The sequence below is a fragment of the Myxocyprinus asiaticus genome, chromosome 41 (assembly GCF_019703515.2).
Source record: "Myxocyprinus asiaticus isolate MX2 ecotype Aquarium Trade chromosome 41, UBuf_Myxa_2, whole genome shotgun sequence".
Classification (NCBI taxonomy): Eukaryota; Metazoa; Chordata; class Actinopteri; order Cypriniformes; family Catostomidae; genus Myxocyprinus; species Myxocyprinus asiaticus.
The window spans coordinates 24,675,141-24,702,624 of record NC_059384.1 but is presented as its reverse complement, the minus strand read 5'-3'; the positions used below and the strand labels follow the sequence as shown (position 1 = coordinate 24,702,624).

At 39.1% G+C, this 27,484-nt stretch overlaps 1 protein-coding gene across 1 annotated transcript in view; it reads right to left on the bottom strand.

Annotated features, from left to right (window-relative positions):
- LOC127431767 (reversion-inducing cysteine-rich protein with Kazal motifs-like) overlaps window positions 1–27,484 on the bottom strand; it is a 92,160-nt gene that overhangs the window by 45,131 nt on the left and 19,545 nt on the right. Inside the window, exons 3-6 of the mRNA XM_051682303.1 lie at window positions 13,067–13,141; window positions 1,584–1,620; window positions 1,022–1,107; window positions 766–813 (exon numbers count right to left, since the gene is read on the bottom strand). Coding sequence (XP_051538263.1) covers window positions 766–813; window positions 1,022–1,107; window positions 1,584–1,620; window positions 13,067–13,141 — 246 coding nt within the window. The remainder of the gene's footprint in view (window positions 1–765; window positions 814–1,021; window positions 1,108–1,583; window positions 1,621–13,066; window positions 13,142–27,484) is intronic.

Here is a 27,484-nt window from a genome sequence, read left to right as displayed (position 1 = left end):
TCATTGCTTAGGTGTTTTGAGAGGTTCTTAGCATGTTGCTACATTCTGCAGTTGCTGGGGTATACTGGGTGTTGCTAGGGTGCTGCTAAGTGGTTGCTAGTGTATTCTGGGTGGTTGCATGGTGGGTGGCACAAGTCAAAAGAGCCCACCCCTAGGTCTCTTTGATATACTGGTCCCTAGATATGTGACCCTCCTTCAGTGTAAGACTAAGGGAATTTTTTTTTCACCTGTTCTGCCAAGTTTGCTGTTTAGAAAAGCAATAGCAACAATTTGAGGTAACATTCATCTCCGTAGCTGAATTGCAATAATTAGGGTTAGGGTTTGTTCGAATAATTTTATTATAATGTCTTATGTTTCTGTTTTGTATATTTAGTCCTAACTTAAAGGGATAGTTCACCTAAAAATGAAAATTCTGTAATTCTTTACTCAACCCCATGTCATTCCAAACTAGTATGACTTTCTTTCATCCGTGAAACACAAAAAGAGATACAGTATAAGGCAGAATGTTAGCCTCAGTCAACATTCACTTTCATTGTATTAAAAAAAGAATGCAATGAAAGTGAGTGGTGATTGACACTAACACACTGCTTAAAATAAATTTTTGTGTTTGGAACAACATAAAGGTGAGTAAATTATGACAGAATTTTAATATTTGGGTGAACTATCCCTTTAAGTGTAGAGACTGCACTTTATTTTAAGTTATTTAAAAAAAAAAAAAATGCCCAAATGTGTCATTTTCTCTTATAGCAAGAACACAACTCCTACCTCTGAGTCTTTCTTGCATACTTTTGTGATGTCATTTTTAGATGATGCCTAAACAAAAGACAAAAATGTTAAAACATTAATTCTTAAAGAATCATGAGTGAGTGATTTTATCTTATAGTTCAACAATGACTTCTTTGCATTCTCCAAGTAGCGCAAACAATATGTTTACATCCAAGAGCAATAGAGATTACATTGGAGGTTCAAAGAAAGATCATATCATGCCATGTGGCTGCTTTATAGATTTAAAAACACTAACCTGTTTGCAGTCCCTGCGACATTCAGCCGAGATGGCCAGCTCACAACATCCCAGGCCAACCCAACCATCAGACTTTTTTGATGCCCCTGAGAAGGAAAGATAATCAGTGCAGAAAACCATTGACAGACAGATACCATCATGCCATCCCTTATTAAACGTCAGTTACATTTAGAGTGAATTTAATTTACATTAATAGACAACACATGAACTCTATGCATACATGTTACTTTGATGACTCATCAGTGATTCATTGTCAAAATAACAATCACTAAGGCATTAATCTTGACAAATATTTCGTTCAGACATGTTTTTAATGTTCTGTATTTGGCTTTGGTTCTTAACGTAGTGAACCTCAAAGCTCTGGACCGGGACTTTAATGGGCATTGTTAGATGTAGTTTGATATATGTGATGTATGATATTTTTGCATCTGGGAGGCATTAGGTCTTCAGAGAGTCTAAATCCTCTCTTGTCCTTTTAAAGACTGGTACAGGTTGAAAAGACAGGTGGGTTTCTGCCGACACCCCTAACAACTCCATCTGGGGTCATGAGTGCACATCATACCGGGTAAGGTATTGTTGATGCAGATCCAAAGTTCACTCTGCAAAACAAAGAGGGAAGAGCTGTTTAGCATTACAGCAACTTTGAAAAATATATTAAAGAAATAGTTCACCTAAAAATGAACATTCTGTCATCATCTCCTCATGTTGTTCATTTAAAAAAAAAAATCTAATTCAGTTGATTTTGGATGACAACAGACCAAAATGTCACTCTTTTTTTTTACCATACATCTTGCCATTGCAGTCTCTAGACATGATCATGATTTTGATGACACTTTCTAGTGCTTGACGTACAGGTATGTGCAGAGCACTAGATGGCACTAGGAAGAGTAATCGAGCTTGAAATGATTGTGTCTAGAGACTGCAATGGCAAGATGTATAGTGAAAAGGACTTACATTTTGGTCTGTTGTCTCCCAAAACCAACTGGATTACTTCAGAAGACATGAAGTCATATGAATTACTTTTATGCTGCATTTGTTTTTTTTGTGATGAACATTTTTATCGATTCATACAATAAACAAAGAAAAGCAAAACATATATACACAGAATCAACATTTAACCCCCACCACTAACCCTCCCAATCCCTGACCCCACCCTGACCCCCAACAAACATTCCTGTGGTCACACATGAGTATATACAAAAATAATAATAATAATTATAATAATCACACACATTTATAACTATACCTCTCTCTCCACTGCCCCTCACCGAGAGCCCTCCAAGAATGCTAAATAGTTGCCCCATTTCCCAAAAAATGCATCCAAGTTCCCCAGTCTTCTAGATGATGCTTCCTTGAAAGCCGCCACCCTCCCCATCTCCGTGTACCACTCCTGAAATTGGGGCACTCCAGCCTCTTAAAACGACTTGTCTGGCGATCATAACACTGGTTAGAACCCAATTTTTTATGCGTTTATTCCCAATATTGATGACCGCCCCATTGCCTAAAATACAGATTCTGGGGCAAAATGAAATTTGAGTGCCCAATACGTCACACACAAAACTCTGAACCTTCAACCAAAATTCTTGGATCTTAACACACCACCAAAAAACATGGGTTGTGTCTTCATCTTCTGATTGGCATCGCCAGCAGGTGGGTATGTCTTTAAGACCAAGCCTATACAATCTAGAGGGGGTCCAATAGAACCGATGTAAAATCTTGAATTGCATAAGGTGCACCCTTGCATCTCTAGATGCAGACTTGACATTTTTTAGAATCCTAGCCCACACTCCCTCCTCCAACACCAAGTTTAAATATTTCTCTCATAATCTCTTGAGAGAAGTTGAAGCTCCATCCCCCAGACTCTGAATTAGCAGGGAGTAATACACTGATGCCTCATGACCTTTTCCAAAAGCAGTAATCACCATGCCCAGAGTATCTGCCGCTTTAGGGGGATGTATGCTACTCCCAAAAATAGTACAGAGCAGGTGGCACAGCTGTAAATACCTAAAGTATCTAAACTGAGATCTGGGAATACCAAAATGTTGAACCAAACTTTCATAGGATCTCAACACTCCACTCTCATATAGATCACAGAGTGTATTAGTCTCTCTCAATATACTGAAAGGGGATTTATTAATCCATAATTTTAGGTTCATCCATATGCTCAAGGCAACATTTAACTAAATGTCTGAATTAAACACTCTGGACACTTTTGTCCATACCGAGAGAAAATGAGATATAACGTGTTGTAACTTAACTTCTCCGATTAGTTTGATAGAAAGGCTTTGCAATGGCGAAATGGGGCAAGAACTTCCTGTTCAATACAAAACCAAGGGGCTCTCTAAGGTGGAAGTGACCAATGAATCAAATGTCTGAGACCGAATGCATAATAATAAAACAAAATCTTGGGTAGGCCTAGCCCACCTTTGTCAATCAGCCTATCCAACTTATTGAAATGTAATCTGGGACTTTTACCATTCCAAATGAAGGACTTCGCTATGCTATCAAATTGCTTGAAATAAGAGAGGGGACATCAATAGGGAGAGACTGTAGCAGGTAGTTGAATTTTGGATACAATTCATTTTAATAACATTAACCTTCCAAATCATAGATAAATGTAATGAAGCCCACCTGCCTACATCACTCAAAAACCTTTTTATTAAAGGGTCAAAATTAACTCTAACTAAACCACACAAATTTGCTGGGAATAAAATACCCAAATACTTAATGTCCTGTTTGGGCCACTGGAAGGTGCCGTTACCGGGCAGTACATTGTCAGAGCTAAAGCTTCGGATTTAGAGCAATTAACTCTGTATCCTGAGAACTTAGAATAGGAATTAATAATTCTGTAGAGGCAAGGCATAGATCTAGTAAGGTCGGAGACGAATAATAAAATATCATCTGTGGAAGGCAAAAGCTTATGTGCCAAACCTCCCGCCACCACCCCTAGAAAATCATCCTCTATACTTATCTGCTAATGGTTTCAGGGCAAGACAGAACAATAATGGGGAAATAGGGCAACCCTGCTGGGTGCCCCTGTCCAGAGTAAAATAGTCTGAAATTAATCCATTCATTTGTACCGCCGCTAACGGGTGTCTAAAAAAGTAACTTAATCCAACCAATAAAAGTATTCCTGAACCCGTAGATTTCCAAAATATTAAAAATATAATCCCACTCTACCATATCAAAAGCCTTTTCTGCATCATGTGAGATGGCAGCGACCGGAGTCTGATCATTCGCCACTGACCACATGATATTGATGAAATGACTAATGTTATCAGAAGAGCTACGGCCTTGAATAAACCCCACCTGATCTATATGTATAAGAGATGTCATAACTTTACTTAATCGGTTAGCCAAAATTTTTGACAATATTTTAACATCTAGCTGGATCAGGGAGATTGGACGGTAACTCTTACACTCGCTTAGATCTTTGTCCTTTTTAAGAATCAGACTGATCCAGGCTTGCGTCATGGTTGGTGGAAGCTTTCCATTCTTTAATGATTCCGTATAAACTTCTAGCAAAATTGGAACCAATTTTGTAGCATAAGATCTAAAAAACTCAGTGGCAAAGCCATCTGGCCCCAGAGCCTTGCCTGTAGGAAAGGCCTCAATTACCTCGCCAAGCTCCTCCAAGTTCATCTCAGAATCAAGAGAATTTTTTTGCTCAGCTGTCAGTTTAGGAAGTTCTAATTGTTCCAAAAAGTTTCTAATATCCTCATCAGTAGACAAAGATGTGGAACTATAAAGATCAAGATAGAATTCTTTTAAAGCATTATTAATATCAGCAGCTGACCATCAGCAGATTTCACTGAGGGAATGGTAGAAAAAGACTCTCTCTGTTTTATATATCTAGCCAGAAGTTTTCCTGCCTTGTCCCCTGACTCAAAGTATGACTGTCTTGCCCTGAATAGCCAAAACTCCACCTTCCACGACAAAATAGTATTATATCTGTATTTCAATCTGGTCAATTCTCTGAGGCCATCAGATGACATTCGGCGCTTCAGCTCTGCCTTGGCACTTTTAATATTCCCTTCCAACTCCACGAGTTCTCGTGCTTTGGATTTTTTGGTAAATGAGGCATACTGTATGATCCGGCCCCTAAGAACCACCGTAAGTGCCTCCCAAGCCACGCTCACAGAGGATACTGAAGACCAGCTGGTCTCCATATAAACACTGATTTCAGCCTTTAACATTTGTTGAAATTCAGGATTTTTCAAAAGGGATACATTAAGGCGGCAACTATATGATTTCCTTTTCTCCATATGTGGCAACACCTCTAAACTCACCAGGGCATGATCTGAGACTAAAATGTTTCCAATTGAGCAATCAACAACAGATGAAATGAGGGACTTAGATATATATAAAAAAAATCTATTCTAGAGTAAATCTTATGGACTATTATGGAAAATTATAGTCCCTACAAATGGGTTCAAAAGTCTCCAAATATCTGTAAGACCAAGATTTTTACACATCCTGTGAAGCGTCAATGTTACTCTTGGGGGCTTACAAGCCAGTTATGCCCTCCAAAAACAGCAAAATGCCAGTACAGGAACAAGATTGAAGGACAGTTTAACACCACCAACTCTAGAAGCATGTGGCAGGGAATTACTATCATCACAGACTTTAAAGGGAATAAAAACTCCGCCATGAACACCGCTGCCTCTCTCCCGGATGAGCTAAATAATTTTTATGCTCGTTTTGAGGGAAATAACACCGCCCTCGCAGAGAGAGCTCTCGCGGCCGAAGCTACAGAGGTTAGTTCACTCTCCGTCTCTGTAGCGGATGTAACCCGATCCTTCCGACAGGTGAATATCCGCAAAGCCGCGGGTCCAGACGGCATTCCGGGCCATGTCATCAGAGCGTGCGCGAACCAACTGGCTGGTGTTTTTACGGACATTTTCAATCTTTCCCTCTCTTTGTCTGTAGTCCCCACATGCTTTAAAACGTCCACCATTGTGCCTGTTCCAAAGCAATCCAAAATCACTTGCTTAAATGACTGGCATCCTGTTGCTCTGACCCCCATCATCAGCAAATGCTTTGAGAGACTAATCAGAGATTACATCTGCTCTGTACTGCCTCTTGCCTCTCTCACTTGACCCATTGCAGTTTGCTTACCGCAGCAACCGCTCCACTGATGATGCCATTGCATCTACAATACACACTGCTCTCTCCCACCTGGAAAAAAAGAACACTTATGTGAGAATGCTGTTTGTTGACTACAGCTCAGCATTCAACACCATAGTGCCCTCCAATCTTGATGAGAAACTCCGGGCTCTGGGCTTAAACAGCTCGCTGTGCAGCTGGATCCTTGACTTCCTGTCAAGCAGACGCCAGGTGGTTAGAATAGGCATTAACATCTCCTCATCACTGACCCTCAACACTGGAGCCCCGCAGGGCTGTGTTCTCAGCCCACTCTTGTATTCTCTGTACACACATGACTGTGTGGCAAAACACATAGCTCCAATGCCATCATTAAGTTTGCTGATGACACGACGGTGGTAGGTCTGATCACTGACAATGATGAAACAGCCTACAGAGAGGAGGTGCACACTCTGACACACTGGTGTCAGGAGCACAACCTCTCCCTCAATGTCAATAAGACAAAGGAGCTTGTGGTGGACTTCAGAAGAAAAGACAGAGAACACAGTCCCATCACCATCAATGGAGCACCAGTGGAGAGAGTCAGCAGCTTCAAGTTCCTGGGTGTCCACATTACTGAGGAACTCACATGGTCCATCCACACTGAAGCCGTTGTGAAGAAGGCTCATCAGCGCCTCTTCTTCCTGAGACGGCTGAGGAAGTTTGGAATGAACCGCCACATCCTCACACGGTTCTACACCTGCACTGTAGAGAGCATCCTGACTGGCTGCATCTCTGCCTGGTACGGCAATAGCACCACCCACAACCGCAAAGCCCTGCAAAGGGTGGTGCGAACTGCCAGACACATCATCGGAGGTGAGCTTCCCTCCCTCCAGGACATATATACCAGGCGGTGTGTGAAAAAAGCTTGGAGGATCATCAGAGACTCCAGCCACCCGAGCCATGGGCTGTCCTCACTGCTACCATCAGGCCGGCGGTATTGCAGCATCAGGACCCGCACCAGCCGACTTCATGATAGCTCTTCCCCCAAGCAATCAGACTTTTGAACTCTTGATCTCCCACGATCAAAATACATCAGCACTGCACTTTATTACTCTTATTCTTATATCTCACACTGGACTGTCATAAATTATATTATTATTATATTACATTCTCTCTTAACAACTTACTATCAACCGACAGCCTGAATGTCATACACAGTACAATACAACCTACTGTACATTCTATATATACTATATATACTTTTTTATTGTATTGTGTGTATTGTATACTGTACAGTGTATGTTATTATTTGTATATTGTGTTATGTGTAATTATGTGTATATTAGACTTTAATTGTGTTGTGTTAATCTGATGTTTATTGTAAATCGGTATATGTCTCATCACTTTCACGACTGCTATGTTGCTCGGAACTGCACCCAAGAATTTCACACACTATTGCACTTGTGTATATGGTTGTGTGACAATAAAAGTGATTTGATTTTGATTTGATTACACACTTTTGCTTCACTATGATCAAGGACTAAGTCCATCAAAAGATTAAAGTCTCCTCCCAATATTATATCATGAGGGGTGCCAGCAGCATGCAACATCCCTTCAAGATCTATAAAAAGCCCTGATCATCAACGTTAGGTGCTTAAATATTAGTCAAAATAAGGCTTTGCCCCTGAATTTCTCCTAAAACAATAATGACACTTCCTAATTTATATTTAATCTGTTTGAGACATTTGAATTGTACAACCCCAATTCCAAAAAAGTTGGGACAGTATGAAAAATACTAATAAAAACAAAAAAGAGTGATCTGTAAATTATATTCACCCTTTGCTATATTGAAAGCACTACAACTACACATTATATGATGTTTTACCTTGTGAATTTCATTGTTATTTTAAAATTTACAGTAATTTCAAATCAAATGATTGCAAAAGTTGGGACAGTCGAGTGTTTACCACTGTGAAACATCACCATTTCTTCTAATAACACTTATTAAGCATTTGGGCACTGAAGACACAAGTTTGTTAAGTTCAGAATGTGAAATTGTCCCCCAATCATCCATTATGTAGGTCTTTAGTTACACAATAGAACGGGGTCTATGTTGTCATATGGGATGCTTCAAAATGCACCACACATTCTCAACTGGAGACAGGTCAGGACTGCAGGCAGGCCAATCTAGCACCCACACTCTCTGCTCACACAGCCATGCATTTGAAATCTGGGCAGTATGTGGTTTGAAGTTGTCCTGCTGGAAAATGCAGGGACATCCCTGTAAAAGATGGTGCTGGATGACAGTATATGCTGCTCCACAATTTTTACATATCTGTCTGCATTCATGGTGTTCACACAGATGTGTGAGTTACCCATGCCATGGGCACTGACACACCTCTGGCCCATAAAGACACTGGCTTTTGGACCTGACGCTGATAACAGCTTGGATTGCCCTTTTCCTCTTTGGCCTGGATAACACGACAGCTTTGTTTTTCAAAAACTTTTTGAAATGTGGACTCTTCAGACCAAAAAACACAGTTCCACTGTTCTACTTTCCATCTAAGATGAGAACGAGCCCAGGGAATTCAGCAGTGCTTTTGGACAGTGTTGATGTAGGGCTTCTGCTTTGCATAGTAAAATCTTAACTTGCTTCTGTGGATGCAGCGGCGAGTGGTGTTGACTAACAAAGGTTTACTAATGTTATCCCAAGCCCATGTTCATGATATCCATTACAGATGAATGCCGTTTTTTAAGACAGTGACGTCTGAGGGATTAGAGATCACGCACATTCAGAAGTGGTTTTCGCCTTGCCTTTTACACACAGAGATTTGACCATATTCCTTGAATCTTTTAACTATATTGTGCACTGTAGAGGGTGAAATGCCCCAAATCCTTCCTATTTGTCTTTGGGGAACATTGTTCTCAAAGTGCTGGATTATTTGATGAAGCATCAGCTGGCAAATTGACAAATCTCGAATGATCATTGCTCTTGAAGGACTAGGCTGTTTTTGGAGGCTCCCTATATACTATGACATGATTGCCTCACCTGTTTAACATCTCCTGTTTCCCATTGCCTTGTTATTTCAACTCGTCAAATTGTTATTAGTCCTAAATGGCCCTTGTCTCAACTTTTTTGGAGCGTGTTGCAATCATCTGATTTTAAATTACTGAACATTTTCAAAAAACAATGAAATTCACAAGGTAAAACATCATATAATGTTTAGTTGTAGTGATTTAAATATAGAAAAGGCTGAATATAATTTACAAATCACTCCTTTTTGTTTTTATTAGCATTTTTCATACTGTCCCAACTTTTTCGGAATTGGGGTTGTAGATGCTTACTTATCAGTGTAATGACTCCCCAGCTTTTACATGAGCCAGCACTAAAGAAAACATGTACACCCCATATCTTCCCAAATGTTTCAGCTTCCTGAGGGGAAAGATGCGTATCTTGAAGAAACACTATATCATATTTCTTACGCTTAAGAAGAGAAATAACTTTCCTTCTTTTTATGGGGTGCCCCAACCCATTCACATTCCATGTGGAGAGGGACAATCCACTCATATTAACATTTTACATTTTGACATATGATAAAAAAATAGATTGTGTGTCAAAAACAAAATTATAAAGACCACATTCCAACATTAGCGCAACAATCAAACCCCGAACCTCCCCCAGAACAAAACAAACAGAAAAAAGAAAAACGTGCCAATTAACCCTGCACACGACAGTACCAACTGGCATTCATCCTTCTAAACTCAAACAGTCCATGCATGCCTACGTCAACCCAGTGACAACTTTGCTGTCGGATTGCTCAAGTCCAGTGTTTCTATACAAATATTGTGAGACAGAGTTACACAACAACAGATAATCTATAAAACACAAAGAATGTGTAGATTCATCCACATAACTGTCCCGAAGGTGTATTATTCCACAAAACAAACTCCAGCCGCTAGGCAGAACCAGCACCAAAAAACAAAGCAAAAAACAAACACAAAAGGGGCGCTCAGTTTCCTCGGACAGTCAAAAGAATGTTCAATGAGCCGGCCCATTCGACTGCTACATGAGTGCAACAAATTACCTAATCACTCCAATGTCTTGCAAGAAATACTCCACAAAACAATCTCCAGCCAATAGGAAGTATAAGCACAAATAATGTGCAGATTCATCCACTCAGCAGTCCCGAAAGAGTGTTACTTCACAAAACAAACTCCAGCCGCTAGGCAGAACCTGCACAAAAATAAACAAACAAGGTGCTCAGTTCCTCAAACAGTCAAGTGAATGTTCAGTGAGTCGGTCCACTCGGCTGCAACATGAGTACCACAAAATAACTTACTCCATTGATTTTATGAAGGACATCGCTTGCTGTGGGCATGTAAATGTTTTGCGGCCATCCTTAGCATCTATTCTCAATTTGGCCGGGAACATCAGTGCAAAAGCGACCTTCCATTGATGTAAGAGTTTCTTGCATTCCTTGAATCTATCACGTTTCTCTCTTGTCTAATTCGCAAAGCCTGGGAACAAGAAAATGCTGTGGTTCTTCCAAAAAAGCCTTCCTTTACTCCTTGCCTCGCACAACACGAGATCTTTATCAGATGATCTCAGAAATTTGGCAAGAATTGGTCGGAGCCTGTCTCCCTCAGCGGATCGCCGAGCCTGAAACCTGTGAGCTCGCTCGATTTCCAGCTTATGGCCTGTTATGTCAAGCAGATTTGGAAAAAGCCCGTCCAGGAATTTCACCATATCCTGACCCTCTTTGGCTTCAGGAATTCCGACGATTCGGACGTTATTCCGCCGGTTATGGTTCTCCAAGTCCTCCAATTTCTCCCAGATGCGCTCTAAATCCAACTTGGTCGCTAGCGGATTAGCAGCTAGATCCCTCTCCGATGACTCCAGATAATCGATCCATTTCTCGACATCCCCCACTCTTGTGACCACCTCAGTGAATTTCTTCTCCATGGCAGTGATCGATTGACGTATTACAGCAAGATCTTCCAAGTCAGCAATGACCTTCGTCAGCATTGCCGACATGTTCAACAATTCTTGCCGAATTTCCCTCAATTCTCCAGCCAAATCGGCTCCTTGGCTCGAGGCCTCCGGAGGGGTGTCAGCTTGAGTGTCTTTTAATGTCTCCAGAGCCCAAGGTTTTTGAATTCTTTGACATATTGTCTTCCTAGAACAGTTATGAAACAGAGTGTATCGAATCTCACCGGTTTATATCATTAAAAGTGTTACACACGCGCAAAGTGTGGAGAGCTCGCCGTTCACACATGAGTAAATGATTAGAGAATTTTCATTTTTGGCTGAACTATTCCTTTAAGTTATGTAGCAAAAAACTAGCCAAAAGAAATTCAGTAAACAACAACTTTTGGTCTGGTCTTCACATAAAGCTACGGCTTTAGAAGGCTTGTAATATGTCGTATAAATCATATAAACTATTTTTATGGTACTTATTTTGCCCGTCTTTGAGTCCTACAGCTCCAGTGTCTATTCACTTTCACCGTATGGAAAAGAGCAGGCTGAACATTTTGCTAAACATCTTTGTTCCATGGACAAAGAAAAATCATGCAGGTTTCAAACAACAAGAGGGTGAGCAGATGATAACAGAATTCAAATTTTTTAAGGCCACATCCACACTTAAGTGTTTTTGGTTGAAAACACATTGATTTTGTTATATTTATACCTCTCATTCACACTGGAACGCTCTCTGATACCACATACTTTGGAAAACGATGACGTTAGAAAACATAAAACAGAGTTTTCAACCAAAAACATATTAGTGTGGACATGGCCTAGGCATGTACTTTGTAAACACAACTAAAATATAATGCAACATAATATATGTGATGAAATGTTTTTTCAAGTGATGGCAAACTGAAAAATAAACACACTTTTATATAACCCATTTTGTCTTATTAGAAAGGACATTTGAGAACAGCTTGTGTACAAACAGCAAAAAAATATTTGGAACTCTGAACACTTTAGTATTGGAGAAGCTCCTATAAACTTGTGTTATTGTAAATTCACTAGGGCTCCAGAGAGCGTCCTATTATGACTCAGCTTTAATTAAAAGTAGATGCACATGAGAGGCACGAAAAGCATTATTAAGATTGTAAACTCTTGCGGTCGAATGATGTTGGATCAGTGTGAAGCATTGCAGGCTTGTGGTCGCTCCTCATCCTCTTGATGCAGGGAGTAGCAGGCAGAACATTCCATCAAAGCCTGGGCTTTGACAAGATAATGAACTGAATAAACAGGACATTGTTTGAGATACACGTTCTACGTCATTGTGAGTACTTTGACATGTTCACTGGCTTATGAAAAAAGAAGTTACTGTCAAAAAGATTCATTTGTGAGCATCATTTGTGAACAATTTCTGTCAACAGAAAAAAACAAATGCTGTATTCATGTGCTTTATGACGCATTACAGTAGAAAAACTTTTTTGATTCCGAGTGTCAATTTGAAACACAGCTGCACGTATAACTTTTTCTTAGCCAGCACATAGCACACGCTTTAAAATGTTTTTTTTTTTTTTTTTTTTTTTTTTAACACCCTTTAGAAGTGGAGAGCTTTTGGGAGTCTCTGCTTTTCTACGCTTGTGCCGCTTCCAAAATCCGTTTGCATCCATTTGGGCAAATTAGTGCAGGACACATGTCCAAATAAAATAGGCCTGAAGGCTTCCACTGTGGATAATTAGAGGCTGAATGTAATTGCATATTACTGGCGCTGGCATTCCAGCTTTGTAACTAAGGGAAAGAGGGTGGAGGGCATGAGGCTTCTTTCCTGCCTAGATCTTAGTTTCCCTTTTCAGACAACCAGGTAAAACCACAGTTGCTAGGGAGGAACAGGAAGCAGCAGTGGTCACTGTTTAAGATTTCCTGTGTTGCCAAGGAGACAGTTTTAACATAAACAGAGATTTGGATCTGGAGGATTGAGGAAATGACGTTTGACTTACCAAAGATTCTGGGCAGTAACTTGGCAAACGGAGAAGAAGGTGCCTTAGACGTGATTCACTTCTAATGGTCGCAAGCTGCAGAGAGAAAAAATGTAAATAGCTTTTAAACGTTAAAATCATAACAAGTTTACAATGTTGTACAAAAATTCAAAAATTAAGTGTTATCAAAACGTACCTCCCTAACCTAAAACTTTAACCTAAACCTAGTCAATACTGTTTTAAAAGCAAATTTTACATTAAAAGTACATTTACTGAAGCAACCACATCATTTCATGTTGCTTTTATGTCACTTTTGCTTCACTTCCACTTTCGTTTAAGTGTCCTTGGCTGGGCCCAAACCTCGGTCTCTGAGTCCAAAGTCCAATACTCTATCATGTGAGCTACCACGCAAGCTGATCACATAGGAATAAGTGTGAAAATGTAGGTGGGTCTGTAAGCGTTAAAATTTATCATTTTTCAAATTATGTGTTAGAGTAAAAGTGTTCTGATATAATAACATAGCAGAGTGTGAGTAATAGAGCAAAAAATAAGTGTTTATAAAGTCATAAACAGCCATAGTACCCGTGATTTGTGTGAAAGTGAATAAAAAGCACAGTTGTTGTAGCAACTCTAGTGTTAATTTCACCAGGAAACTGCAGTGAAAGGTAGAAAGCGGCACGTGAAACTCAGTTTGCAAAAATGTAGTTATAGTAACCTATAAGACTAGGTTGGAAAAAACACAGTTTTGCATGTGCACAACTGTAATTCCAGCTTCAGCCACTTCAGAAATTCGGAAACCCTGCGTCTCAATGTGCACACTATCTGCCCTAAATAATATGTAAGATAATGTTTACAAAAAGGGTTCCAAAGTAGCACGGATGGTCTACTATTTCCAGTAGATTTGAGAAGTGTGAATCCATGCACACTTTTTCGGCTAATATTGCCCACAATCCCTTGCTCGACGGAAGAGGAGTTTGATGGTTCGCTTCAGAACTACAACTGTGAAATGTGAAAAACTGCAAACATGGCGAAGACAGAGCTTCATCCGTTCTTAAATGTTTTCACATAAGCGTCATGTAAATTTAACAGTTAAATGCTGTGAAAAGTAGCTTCGTTCACACTGTAGGACGAAGACGCTGATTAGCTCATTAAATTGCGAACGATCAGCTGCTCCATTTACATGATGCTTGGATTGGATTAAAAATGGAAAAATCTCAAACAGAAACATTAATCAAATTAACACAACTGTATGTTCTCATTTTATTTTTGCCATTTATTGTATCACACTGAAATATAGCGGTGATCAGATTTCCTTTCAATAAACTGTTGAATGGTGTAACCGTATGTGACACTTCAAAAGACAAAAATAATAAATAAAGTTGATGCAGCACAGTGCCATGCAATTGTTCTGTCTTTCTTAATAGGTTACAACATTCAAGATATGATAGATACAACACATTTTTTTACTTTAGTTGATTATTAATCATAAAATCACATTGTTATTATATTTATTTCATGATTTACGTATTAGATTTAATCTTCAACACATTGCGAACTTCACACATTCTGTGGAGATAATGATAGCGGAATATATCATTTTGGCTTGCTTTAAATACACACTACTTCATGCATCATATGTACTGTAAAACATCAGCAGATCTCTACACGGAAGACCAACAATCTTTAACGCCACCCTGCTGCTTCTCTCCAGTGCAGTGGGAACCATTGTGGAGTAGCGTAAATGAAATAAAATAATGAGGTGTAATGAGGTACGTGAATGTCATGACAACTGTAACAGGATGATTGACAGGTTGTTGTGGTCGCAGGATGCACGTGGCTATGCGAAATTACTGTTTAAAAAGCAGGTTTTCCAAACACCCATCTGCCTTTGGTCAGCCAAGCAAATATCCTCACCCTGATCCAATATTGGTATGTCAAGCTGGTTGGGATGCTCAAACAAAGAGCAATGTTTGGAAAGCACCACAGAGCCACAAAATGTTCCCTTTTTTGTGGGGAATCAACCTATGAATGGCTTACTTATAGTTGTCTCTGTCACATATTTACATTTATAACATGACATCACTTCTTGAAAATTGCTTCTACCATAGTTTGTAGTTTCCAGCTGTAAACAAAGAATATAAAGGCACTCAGTCACCCTTGTGGTGTATTCTGTTTGTATTTCTCACATTTGTCCCAAATGGTCTGGATTTGGGTCCAAGGTCTGGATCCTAGTGTAAAAACATCTACAAATGGACTGATGGGTCAGTTCAATCAGATCATGGTAGCAGAACCCATGGCAGCAGATACCATAAACAAAATCAACTTTTTAAATCTGTCTTTGGTAGTATGTTTGGGAATACAATCAAGAATGATCATCTATTCATTAATGTCGGTGTACTCAAGGAACATTTGCCAACTGACTCGTTTGGAGCACAGAATACAAAATAATTTCCAGCAAATTATGCATGCTCAACATTCTAAAGGACAACCACCATCTGATCATGGCTATCATGGTTCTTTTTAATTGGTTTGGCCAGATTTTGCTGCAAAGAATTCCTCTATGATGAAGGGTAATTAGTGACAAACAGGGGACAGAAAATGGGAAAATGGGAATTTGATGTTTTGTATAATTCCGTTCTGCAAAAAAAAGTATTTGAGATCTGCAAAAACAATCCTTACTCATTACCAAAAAAATGGTGAGAACTGGCTTTTACACAAAAGACCGACCTGAGGCGAAATCTGCACGAGAACCATTTTTTTCTTTAATTCAATTATTTTCTGATTTTTTAAGAACCTGCAATTTTAAAGCTTCTGTAAGTGATTTATTCTGGAATCCCACTCAAAAAAATGACACAAAACCTAACATATTCCTGAAATAAGTATACTGAGTAATCACACTTGTCTCTTTCATCTGTCTGCAGCCTAAATATGTTAACCAATCAAAAAAAAAAAACAATTGGCATGAAAAATTGACCGAACCAATTGCAATTTTGCATTTAGTGCAATTTTGCTAAAAATCCACATGTGAATTTTTTTTTGTTCATTATATATTGCCTCAAATTAATTAAATGCATTAAGGATTAACGTGTGATAAATGCATAGGATATTAAAAATAACTAGATTCAGACACAAGACCAGCTGCTGGGCTGCGATTTGCAGCCGTTCCATCAAAGGAAACCTGCCGACCCCAACCACAAGAAAAAGAATGAGCTCTTCAAATAAATGAACCATCCAGTCCATTTGGAAAAGTTTCTCTTTTTCACTCTCCTCTCTTTCCTTTTTTTATTTTTGTTTTGAGGGCTAAATCAATGGCTGTTGCCAGTGAGAACTTCTAAAGGAGCGCAGCCCCCCTTCTCAAAGGGTTGAAGGCCTCATCTCATCAAAGCATCAGCCGTCCATTAGGTTGAAATGGCCGTGGCGATTACCATCCCGCCTGGGCTCTGTGACAGAGCCTGGTTCCTTCCTTTCTCTCCAGAAGCCGTAGTGTTGCTGCCTGCCTCTAACAAGATGTTATTATTCTCTTTAATCTCTCTTCTTTATAAACCATTTTTATAGATCGGGCTTACAGGCTTTTAACTTTCCCTTCGCTATCTCTCTTTTTCCCTAATTCTCTCTCTGTATGTCTTTCTTTCTTTGAGACCAATTTCTGTATTTCTTTCTCCATTATTGGGTTTTTTGATAATTTTGTGATGTCTTTTGGTCAGTGGCAGGTGCAAAACCAGTCACAAGAGGGCTTACATTTGGACATCTCTTGTTCGGACTGTCACTGTACTTTGAAAAGGACAGTCTTTCTCTGACGGGGAGAAGGGGAGGGGGTTGTTTTGGCAAAGGGTTCAAGGGGTTAACGCACAACCACTGACTGACCCATCTTTACTTCATAAAAAGGGCCTTTCAGAAGACTTCTTCATGTCTTTGGAGTTCCAGAGCTCAGAAAACGCTCATGAATCTGTTAAAGTCGGCTTGGTGTAATTGCATTCTATCCCTGCAGTAAATAATAATAGGATGTAGAGTGCGTAATGGACCGAGAGAAATAGAGAGCCCTCACCTGCTGCTCACTAAAATAGAAGAGATGGGGACTTTTATTTGCTCTTTTTTTCTATTACAGAACTTCAAAGAAAGGAGGGAAAAACATCTCAGCATTCAAATACTCTATATCCAAAAAAGCTCAGACTGAGGCCCTGATTTACTAAGATCCCAAATAATGGGTACTAATTTGCTTGTGCAATCAATCAAATTGCGTGTGCATGGCATTTTGCGGGTGATTTACTAAGAAAAACTGTGCAAATAACTACACGTGCAAATATTTATGAGGCTTTTGCGTGTGCCAATTGCACCAAATGTATGCTCACTTACAGTACGGCTGTTACTTAATAATACTATTTTATTTGTATTCAATATAATATAGCATTTATTTCTTAATATATTTATTTTTAGGATTATACAAGATCATCATAAAATACATGCTAATTAGCAAGTGTAAAAGTAGTATCAAACTCTTCTCTTTAATACAATATCAATATTATGTACACGTTAAGCCATCGCACCACTGATGTATACTAAAACGAAATCTGAATTTCAAACCGCAAATATCATGACCATATTAAAGCTTGAAAGAGACAAGGAGGTTGGACTGGAGCGAACCAACGCTCGCTGCTCGTTTTATGATCAACAGTATGTAATCAGTTTGGATATTGAGTTCTAAAATAACAGAATAAAACTTCAATTTCACATTAATGTGTGTCATCAATGGGTGTTCTATATTTTCTCCATTCTTAAAGTCTTTTCTTTTTTTTTGCCACTATGACAGCATGATGCACAGTGCAAATCAAATTCTGGCTTTCATTCGTATTAATTTGCTTTCACAGTTACCGCTTCTGATATGACTTTCCGGCTTGATAAATCACCTTGCGGGTGCAATTTGATTCATTTGCATCGACAACGCCCTTTATTATGCACATCTGGAGGCACGCATCTAAACTGCATATTTATTTTAGGGAAACACTCTGCACATCTGAAAGATGCAATCCATAAAAGACTGTGTTAGTAGATCAACTTGGCCCTTGTTTGCACGTGTTTTTATACACACAAACCTAGAGTTGGGGTATCCATTCAAATTGGACTTGTGACTCAGACTCGAGTCCGAGTCCGAACTCGAGTCTGAGTCACGAGTCCAATTTTAATGGACTTAGACTTGTCACAGACTCGGATGCATTTTTACTCAGACTTGACTTGGACTCGAGCCTTTGGGACTTGAGATATTTTTTTCAGAGTCCAACCGAGTCCATGGTATTTGATTTGTGATGCAATGAACAAAATAAATAAATAAAAATACTGAAACAGAAATAAATGGAGACTCTGTCTGCAAGCAGCTGTAGCACCCCCTGATGTCGTAGACATAGCCATAGTTTGTTTCACCGTGCTGAACAAACACACGCACACACACACGTGCAGAGCAGCACACTCAGTCAACTACGCATGAATGTTACTACGGAGACTGCTGTATAACATCGATTACCGAGGTGGCTGGCATGACGAACACATAAAGATAGGTATGTAACCAATGTACTAGAAACTACAAGGTAGTTTTGCATGGCATGGGACCTGGCAACTGGTATAATCACATGCGGCGTTTGTGCAGCCAAGACGGTGCTCACATCATGGTTTCATCGTGGTTAAGAACTTCATTAAGTCAAGTCACAGTTTACTAAAACAACATATAAAAATACAAATTCAGAAAAATATTATTAATATTCGGCTATTAAGTCTTTTTAGGCGTAATGTATCCACACATATAGACATCTGTAGTCTCTTATGGACCACGCAGTGTTGTCAACTTAAACTGGTCCTTGATGAATTAACTGTAACTTTTTAAATAGTTGCAGAGCTTTTTTTTATTGCTAAAGCAGACTGCAACTCTAAACAGATAAACAGCACTTATTTATTGTTTTTCTATTTTAAAAGCATTGACGAGCTGCTTTAAATATGTTCTTTTACAGTTTTTTTCCACAATAAAATGCATGATGAAATATGAAGTTACTTTGGGCGGTGAAATGTTTTGTTTATTATAGATTGGGTGACCAGATGCAACTCATGAAAATGTAAGTGAGGTGTTTTCTGAATGTTCATTTTCCCCACGAGCACTGAGGTAAATCAGACAAGTGTCACATTCAGACAGTTACACTGCATTTTTTACATAATACAAGCACTTAAAGGAATATTCCGGGTTCAGTACAAGTTAAGCTCAATCAACAGTATTTGTGGCATAATGTTGATTACCACAAAAAATTATTTCAACTCGTCCCTCCATTTCTTAAAAAAAAAAAAGCAAAAATCTGTTACAGTGAAGCACTTAAAAATGGAAGTGGATGTGGCCAATTTTTGAACGTTAAAATACTGACTGTTTCAAAAGTATAGACAAGACATAAACAATATGTGTGTTAACATGATTTTTAGTGTGATAAAATCACAAACTAACCTTTTCTGTGTAAAGTTATAGCCAATTTTACAACTTCTTTGCCATGACGATGTAAAAAAAAAAAACTAAAACGACTGTAAAAATTTAAACAACTTTACAGCCCAAATAATATGAGTTTTAACAGAAGAATTAATGCAAGTGCTTTTATAAAATTATAAGCTTCACATTTCTGTGTTTAAACCCTCCAAAAATTGGCCCCATTCACTTTCATTTTCCCCATTCACTTCCATTGTAAGTGCCTCATTGTAACCTCAATTTTAGCTTTTTTTATTTTTTATTTTCTCCCCTTTTTTCCCCAATTTGGAATGCCCAATTCCCAATGCGCTCTAAGTCATCGTGGTGGCGTAGTTACTCGCCTCAATCTGGGTGGTGGAGAATGAATCTCAGTTGCCTTACTGTCAATCTGTGCATCATATCATGTGGCTTGTTGAGCTCGTTACCGCGGAGACATAGCACGTGTGGAGGCTTCACGCTATTCTCCGCGGCATCCACTCACAACTCACCAAGCGCCCCACCGAGAGCGAGAACCACACATTATAGCGACCACGAGGAGGTTACCCCATGTGACTCTACCCTCCCTAGCAACAGGGCCAATTTGGTTGCTTAGGAGACCTGGCTGGAGTCACTCAGCACACCCTGGGATTTGAACTCGTGACTCCAGGAGTTGCAGTCAGCATCAGTACTCACTGAGCTACCCAGGCCCCCAATGTTTGCTTTTTTTTAAGGAAAAGGAGAGACGAGTCTAAATTAATTTTTGTGAAAATCAATATTATGCCACAAATGTTGTTGATTGAGCTTAACTTGTATTGAACCCGGAACGTTCCTTTAAATGTTGAGATGTGGGGATTGTATTTTGAATTTTGTGTTTCAAATATACCTTCAAATGTGTACCTGACATGACAAGTCTACTCATAATTACACATGCAATATGAAATTTTATGGATAGAATAGGCTACGTGGAATTTGTAAATTTAAAAAAGCTAAAATGTGGTTAAATAGTGAAAAACAAAATATAAAATAAAATATAAATTTTCACAAACTATATATTGCAGAAGTTTGCATACCCCTTTTATTTTAGGCCTACAAGTTTTCACACTCCTTTCAGAATGTATGCAAATATAAGTGATAAAATATTATATATTTTACATAGTACTGCCCTTCAAACACTACATTACACAAAATGTACTGTAATTTACACAAATCATCCTGTTCAAAAGTTTGTATCCCCTTGGTTCTTGTGTTGCCTTCTTGAGCAATGAATGTTTGCACCTTTTGTAATAGTTGTGTATGTGTCCATTAATTGTCCTAAGTGTCAAAAGCTGGATGTCTATATCATTTAGCCACTGTTGAGAAGAACTCAAACGTGCAGAAGATGCTGGGAAACCAAAGAATGTACAGTATTTTTCTTAAGAAAAGTGGGCAGTTTCACAGCTCAGGACAATGCAGGGATTCATGAACAATTATTACACAAACAGTCATTAATCATAGAGAAAGCAACACACCATATTAAAGGGTTTGCTCTCGTGCCAGTAGCTCTAAAGCTCACGTGCAGTCTGTCACATGAACGCGCACAGGAGATCAACGGTCAAGAGTTTCACTTAATAATACATCAGATTTCATTTTGTTTCTCACCAAACCTTATCGTATTCCTTCAGAACAAGACATGAGTCACATACAATAATTTGATAGACTTCTGAATTATACTTTTGTGTCCTTTTGAAGCTTGAAGAAGTGGTCACCATAAACTGCCATTGTGTGACATCACTGAGCACAAATTTTATTTATTTATTTATTTATTTATTTTATTTTTTTATTTTTTATTTTTTTATTTTTTTTTCACAATTTCTCCCTTTGTGTTAAGAAAAAGTAAGAAAATCATATGGAGTTATAACAGCACAGGGGTGAGTAAACATGAATGAATTTTCATTTTTGGGTGAACTAATCCTTTTAGAACCAAGGGAATGTAAACTTTAGAACAGGATCATTTGTTTAAATTCAGTTACCATTTTGTCTTGTGGAATATAAAGTACGTGAGTATCTGTTGTCAAATAGCTTCTTCAAGGTAGTACTAAATACATTTGTACAATACCCCCTTTTTTTACAATAACACATGGACACATCAGGGTTTTAGGTGCACAAGCAGTGTGAAGAACTGCCCCATGTTTTCCGTGAATTAACAATCATATCAGTGTTAAATGGCCCTAATGTTAGCAGTGGGCTTTACCAGTGTTTTCGGATGTAGCATTTACAATCAATTCCTGAGACGTAACTTCTCAGCGAGTGCTAATTACTACTGTGTTGACTCATTATTGAGACAAAACAGAAATCTCAGTATATATTATTTCTTTAAATAGGGATCATTTTAGATAGAAGTAAACTCAATTGAAAGAACAAATTAAAAATGAAGTAGAAATAAAAAAGAATTATTCAAAAAAATAGTAACTCTGGTTTTAATGACTAACGCAGCTTTCACTTTCTTTAGTCTATGTTTGAGTGGAGGGGAAAAAGAAACAAATAATTGAAAAAGTCAACAGAACGCAATAATAAGTGTGTTGAACGATAGTTTTGTCTTCATACACCTAAGCATATGCTTTCACTCTGAAACCACTTTGAAGTTTGTTCAGCAGGGAACTAATCATAAAATTTAGAGGTGTTTGTGTTACATTTATATTGACAATTGTTTATTCTTAGTTGTGAAAGTTAAAATAAGCTTAAAATATGTGTGTTGTGTTTACAGTTACAATTTGAATTCAGATTCATGAACAGATTCATTCAGACTCGGCCTGTTATTACTCGGTCTTGAGCCTGACTCTGCCCCTTTTGGACTCGGACTCGACTCAGACTCGATTGTTTAAAGACTCGGACTTGACTTGGATTCGACTAAGGTGGACTCAAACCCAACACTACGCGAACCTTTAGTAAATTAGGGCAAGAGTGGACTATTCTGAAAATAATTTTTGCATTCTCTAATCTAGCTAATGCTTTCTTTGTATTCTTTAAAAATGATAGACTTAAATGCTCCCAAATGTACCATCATTACACAATGTTTTATTGGACGTGCTACAGTGGTAATACCATGGTTTTTGTACTTTGTATTCTTTAAAATACATTGGAGTACAATGAGCAGTCAATACTTTAGTACAATACATGACTATGTTAAACACTGAATATCATGGCATACAGTAAGTACCATGGTATTATCATCTGATATCATCACTGTACCAAGGTACCACCACAGTACCTTTTTTAAAGTTCCCGTGCATTTAAAAAAAGCTCTAAAGTTGAGTCTAAAAGGTAAAAAGTATACAATTCCTTACCTTATCTACGGTGAATGGTACTAATAATTTTTTAAATTTTAGATATTTACCATGCAGTTAGCATATACATCTAAAAAGTATACAGATTTTATCTAGTCATTCTATTTGAGACAACAATCGGATTCATTCAGTATAACTTATCTTTGTTCAAACAGAGATGTGTCCTGAAAGGTTTAAAAGAAACTCCCTTCATTATGTTTTTGTGGAAGTATTTCATTGCATTGTCATTGCGGCATGCCAGCACCAGTGCATGTTTTTGCATGTGTTCATTTTGTTGGTCTTACAATTGTTTTTGTTTATTGAGGGGCCAAAAAGTGCAAAAGTGCAAAAAGTGCTCAGTGCAAAGACAAAACATTTTCGATTTACATCGTCATCAGTGTCCCGTTAGCAATAGCATGCCTGATTCCATTTATAAAGAGGGAGTATTTACCGTATTTGTCCTAATAGAATAGACTTAAAATATACAAATGTTTGCTAATGCTTATGATTTGAATCATGGTATATTTGCAAATATAACTATGTACAGTTTAATTTTGGAAATACATGTAGACATTTTTGAATATCAGGTGATTGTTGTACTATGCCCATATTTTTGAACTATGCATGATCAACATTTGTATTGACATAATTGGCATTTCTCAAAGTATAATGCATATATGACACAAAATACAATTCCTTACTGATTTGTATGCATATAACAATTCTTCTTTGAATAATGAATATTATTGGTTTATGGTTGTGATATAATAATATAATGGGTAATTTTTGTATATGTAATTTTTATATAATTTGTGTCCTTCTCTATCTCCTGATATATACACATAGATTCTTGATAACTTGTCTTTTTTGCTTTAGTAATATATGTGAATGCTGGTATACCATATAAAGAGGCAATATATGTCTATAACATTTAGCAAACATTTGTATATTTTTAAGTCTATTCTATTAGGACAAATATGGTAAATACTCCCTCTTTATAAATGGAATCAGGCCCGCTATTGTTAATGGGACACTGATGACGATGTAAATCGAAAACGTTTTGTTTTTGGCCTCTCAATAAACTAAAAAAATTTAAGACTTTTTCTACACTTGTGCGAGCTTCCCCTCTCTTTTGGACTATAGTATGATTTCAAATCAAATCAAATCAAATCAAATCACTTTATTGTCACACAGCCATATACACAAGTGCAATGGTGTGTGAAATTCTTGGGTGCAGTTCTGATCAACATAGCAGTCGTGACAGTGATGAGACATATACCAATTTAAAATAACATCAAATTAACAACACAATTTAAACATCTGTTATACACATAATTACACTCAACAATATACAAATAATAACATACACTGTACAGTATACAATATGCTGTTTTTTTTTATTTTTTACTATATAGATACACATTATTCAATAAAAATTAAAAATAAAAATAAAAAATATATTAAAAAAAGTATATATATATATATATATATATATATATATATATATATATATATATATATATATATATATATAGAATGTACATTATTGTACTGTATTGACATTCAGGCTGTCGGTTGATAGTCAGTAGTTAAGAGAGAACATAATATAATAATAATAATATAATTTATGACAGTCCGGTGTGAGATATAAGAGTAAGGGTAATAAAGTGCAGTGCTGATGTATTTTGATCGTGGAAGATCAAGAGTTCAGAATTCTGATTGCTTGGGGGAAGAAGCTATCATGGAGTCGGCTGGTGCGGGTCCTGATGCTGCGATATTCAGTGTGGATGGACCATGTGAGTTCCTCAGTGATGTGGACACCCAGGAACTTGAAGCTGCTGACTCTCTCCACTGGTGCTCCATTGATGGTGATGGGACTGTGTTCTCTGTCTTTTCTTCTGAAGTCCACCACAAGCTCCTTTGTCTTACTGACGTTGAAGGAGAGGTTGTGCTCCTGACACCAGCATGTCAGAGTGTGCACCTCCTCTCTGTAGGCTGTTTCATCATTGTCAGTGATCAGACCTACCACCGTCGTGTCATCAGCAAACTTAATGATGGCATTGGAGCTATGTGTTGCCACACAGTCATGTGTGTACAGAGAATACAAGAGTGGGCTGAGAACACAGCCCTGCGGGGCTCCAGTGTTGAGGGTTAGTGATGAGGAGATGTTGCTGCCTATTCTAACCACCTGGCGTCTGCTTGACAGGAAGTCCAGGATCCAGCTGCACAGCGAGCTGTTTAAGCCCAGAGCCCGGAGTTTCTCATCTAGCTTGGAGGGCACTATGGTGTTGAATGCTGAGCTGTAGTCAACAAACAGCATTCTCACATAAGTGTTCTTTTTTTCCAGGTGGGAGAGAGCAGTGTGTATTGTAGATGCAATGGCATCATCAGTGGAGCAGTTGTTGCGGTAAGCAAACTGCAGCGGGTCAAGATTGAGTGGCAATACAGAGCAGATGTAATCTCTGATTAGTCTCTCAAAACATTTGCTGATGATGGGGGTCAGAGCAACAGGACGCCAGTCATTTAAACAAGTTATTTTTGATTGTTTTGGTACAGGCACAATGATGGATGTTTTAAAGCATGTGGGGACTACAGACAAAGAGAGGGAAAGGTTGAAAATGTCCGTAAAAACACCAGCCAGCTGGTTCGCGCACGCTCTGATGACGCGGCCCGGAATGCCGTCTGGGCCAGCGGCTTTGTGGATATTCACCCGTCGGAAGGATCGGGTTACATCCGCTACAGAGACGGAGAGTAAACTAACCTCTGTAGCTTCAGCCGCGAGAGCTCTCTCCACAAGGGCGGTGTTATTTCCTTCGAAATGAGCATAAAAAGTATTTAGCTCATCCAGTAGAGAGGCAGCGGTGTTCATGGTGGAGTTTTTATTCCCTTTAAAGTCCGTGATGATGTTAATTCCCTGCCACATGCTTCTAGAGTTGGTGGTGTTAAACTGTCCTTCAATCTTGCTCCTGTACTGGCGTTTTGCTGTTTTGATAGTTTTTCGGAGGGCATAACTGGCTTGTTTATGCTCCTCCGCGTTCCCGGAATTAAAAGCGGAGGTCCACACATTAAGTGCCGCGCGAACATCGCTATTGATCCATGGCTTCTGATTCGGATAGATTCGTACAGTTCTGGTCGGAATCACTTCCTCTACGCACATTCTGATGAAACACATTACGCTATCAGCGTAAAGCTCGATGTCATCATCAGAGGCGGACCGGAACATCTCCCAGTCCGTGTGATCAAAACAGTCTTGTAGCATAGAGTCTGATTGGTCTGACCAGCACTGGATCCTTCTGAGGGTGGGTGCTTCCTGTTTCAATTTCTGCCTGTAAGCGGGCAGAAGCAGAATGGAAGAGTGGTCCAATTTGCCAAATGGTGGGCGGGGGAGGGATTTGTAGCCATCCCGGAACGGAGAGTAGCAATGGTCCAAAACCCGGTCCCCACGTGTGTTGAAACTAATGTGCTGGTGATATTTTGGTGCGACTGATTTTAAACTGGCTTTATTAAAGTCCCCGGTCACAATGAACGCGGCCTCAGGGTGCGTGGTTTCCTGCTCACTTATAATCCCATACAGTTCCTTGAGTGCCCGGTCTGTGTCGGCTTGTGGTGGGATGTACACAGCAGTGATAATGACCGCTGTGAATTCCCTTGGTAGCCAGAATGGTCGACACAGAAGCATAAGAAATTCCAGATCAGGAGAACAGAAAGACTTGATGGAATGTACGTTCCTCTGATCACACCAGGATTTGTTGATCATAAAACATACACCACCTCCTCTAGTTTTACCTGAGAGGTCTTTCGCTCTGTCCACTCGGCGCACAGAGAACCCCGCGGGTTCAATGGCTGAGTCTGGAATCTCCACAGACATCCAAGTTTCTGTTAGGCAGATAATGCAGCAGTCCCTTGTCTCTCGTTGGAAAGAGATCCGCGCTTTCAGCTCGCAGAGCTTGTTATCCAGAGACTGAACATTTGCCAGTAGAATAGTGGGTAGTGGGGGTCGATTTGCGCCATCCTGTTTCTCTGACCCCCATCATCAGCAAATGCTTTGAGAGACTAATCAGAGATTACATCTGCTCTGTGCTGCCTCCCTCACTGGACTCACTGCAGTTTGCATACCGCAACAACAGCTCCACTGATGATGCCATTGCATCTACACTACACACTGATCTCTCCCACCTGGAAAAAAGGAACACATATGTGAGAATGCTGTTTGTAGACTACAGCTCAGCATTCAACCCCATATTGCCCTCCAATCTTGATGTGAAACTCCGGGCTCTGGGCATAAACAGCTCTCTGTGCATCTGGATCCTGGACTTCCTGTCAAGCAGACACCAGGTGGTTAGAATGGGCAGCAGCATCTCCTCATCACTGACCCTCAACACTGGAGCCCCGCAGGGCTGTGTTCTCAGCCCACTCCTGTATTCCCTGTACACACATGACTGTGTGGCAACACATAGCTCCAATGCCATCATCAAGTTCACTGATGGTACGACGGTGGTAGGTCTGATCACTGACAATGATGAAACAGCCTACAGAGAGGAGGTGCACACTCTGACATGCTGGTGTTAGGAGCACAACCTCTCCCTCAACGTCAGTAAGACCAAGGATCTTGTGGTGGACTTCAGGAGAAAAGACAGAAAACACAGCCCCATCACCATCAATGGAGCA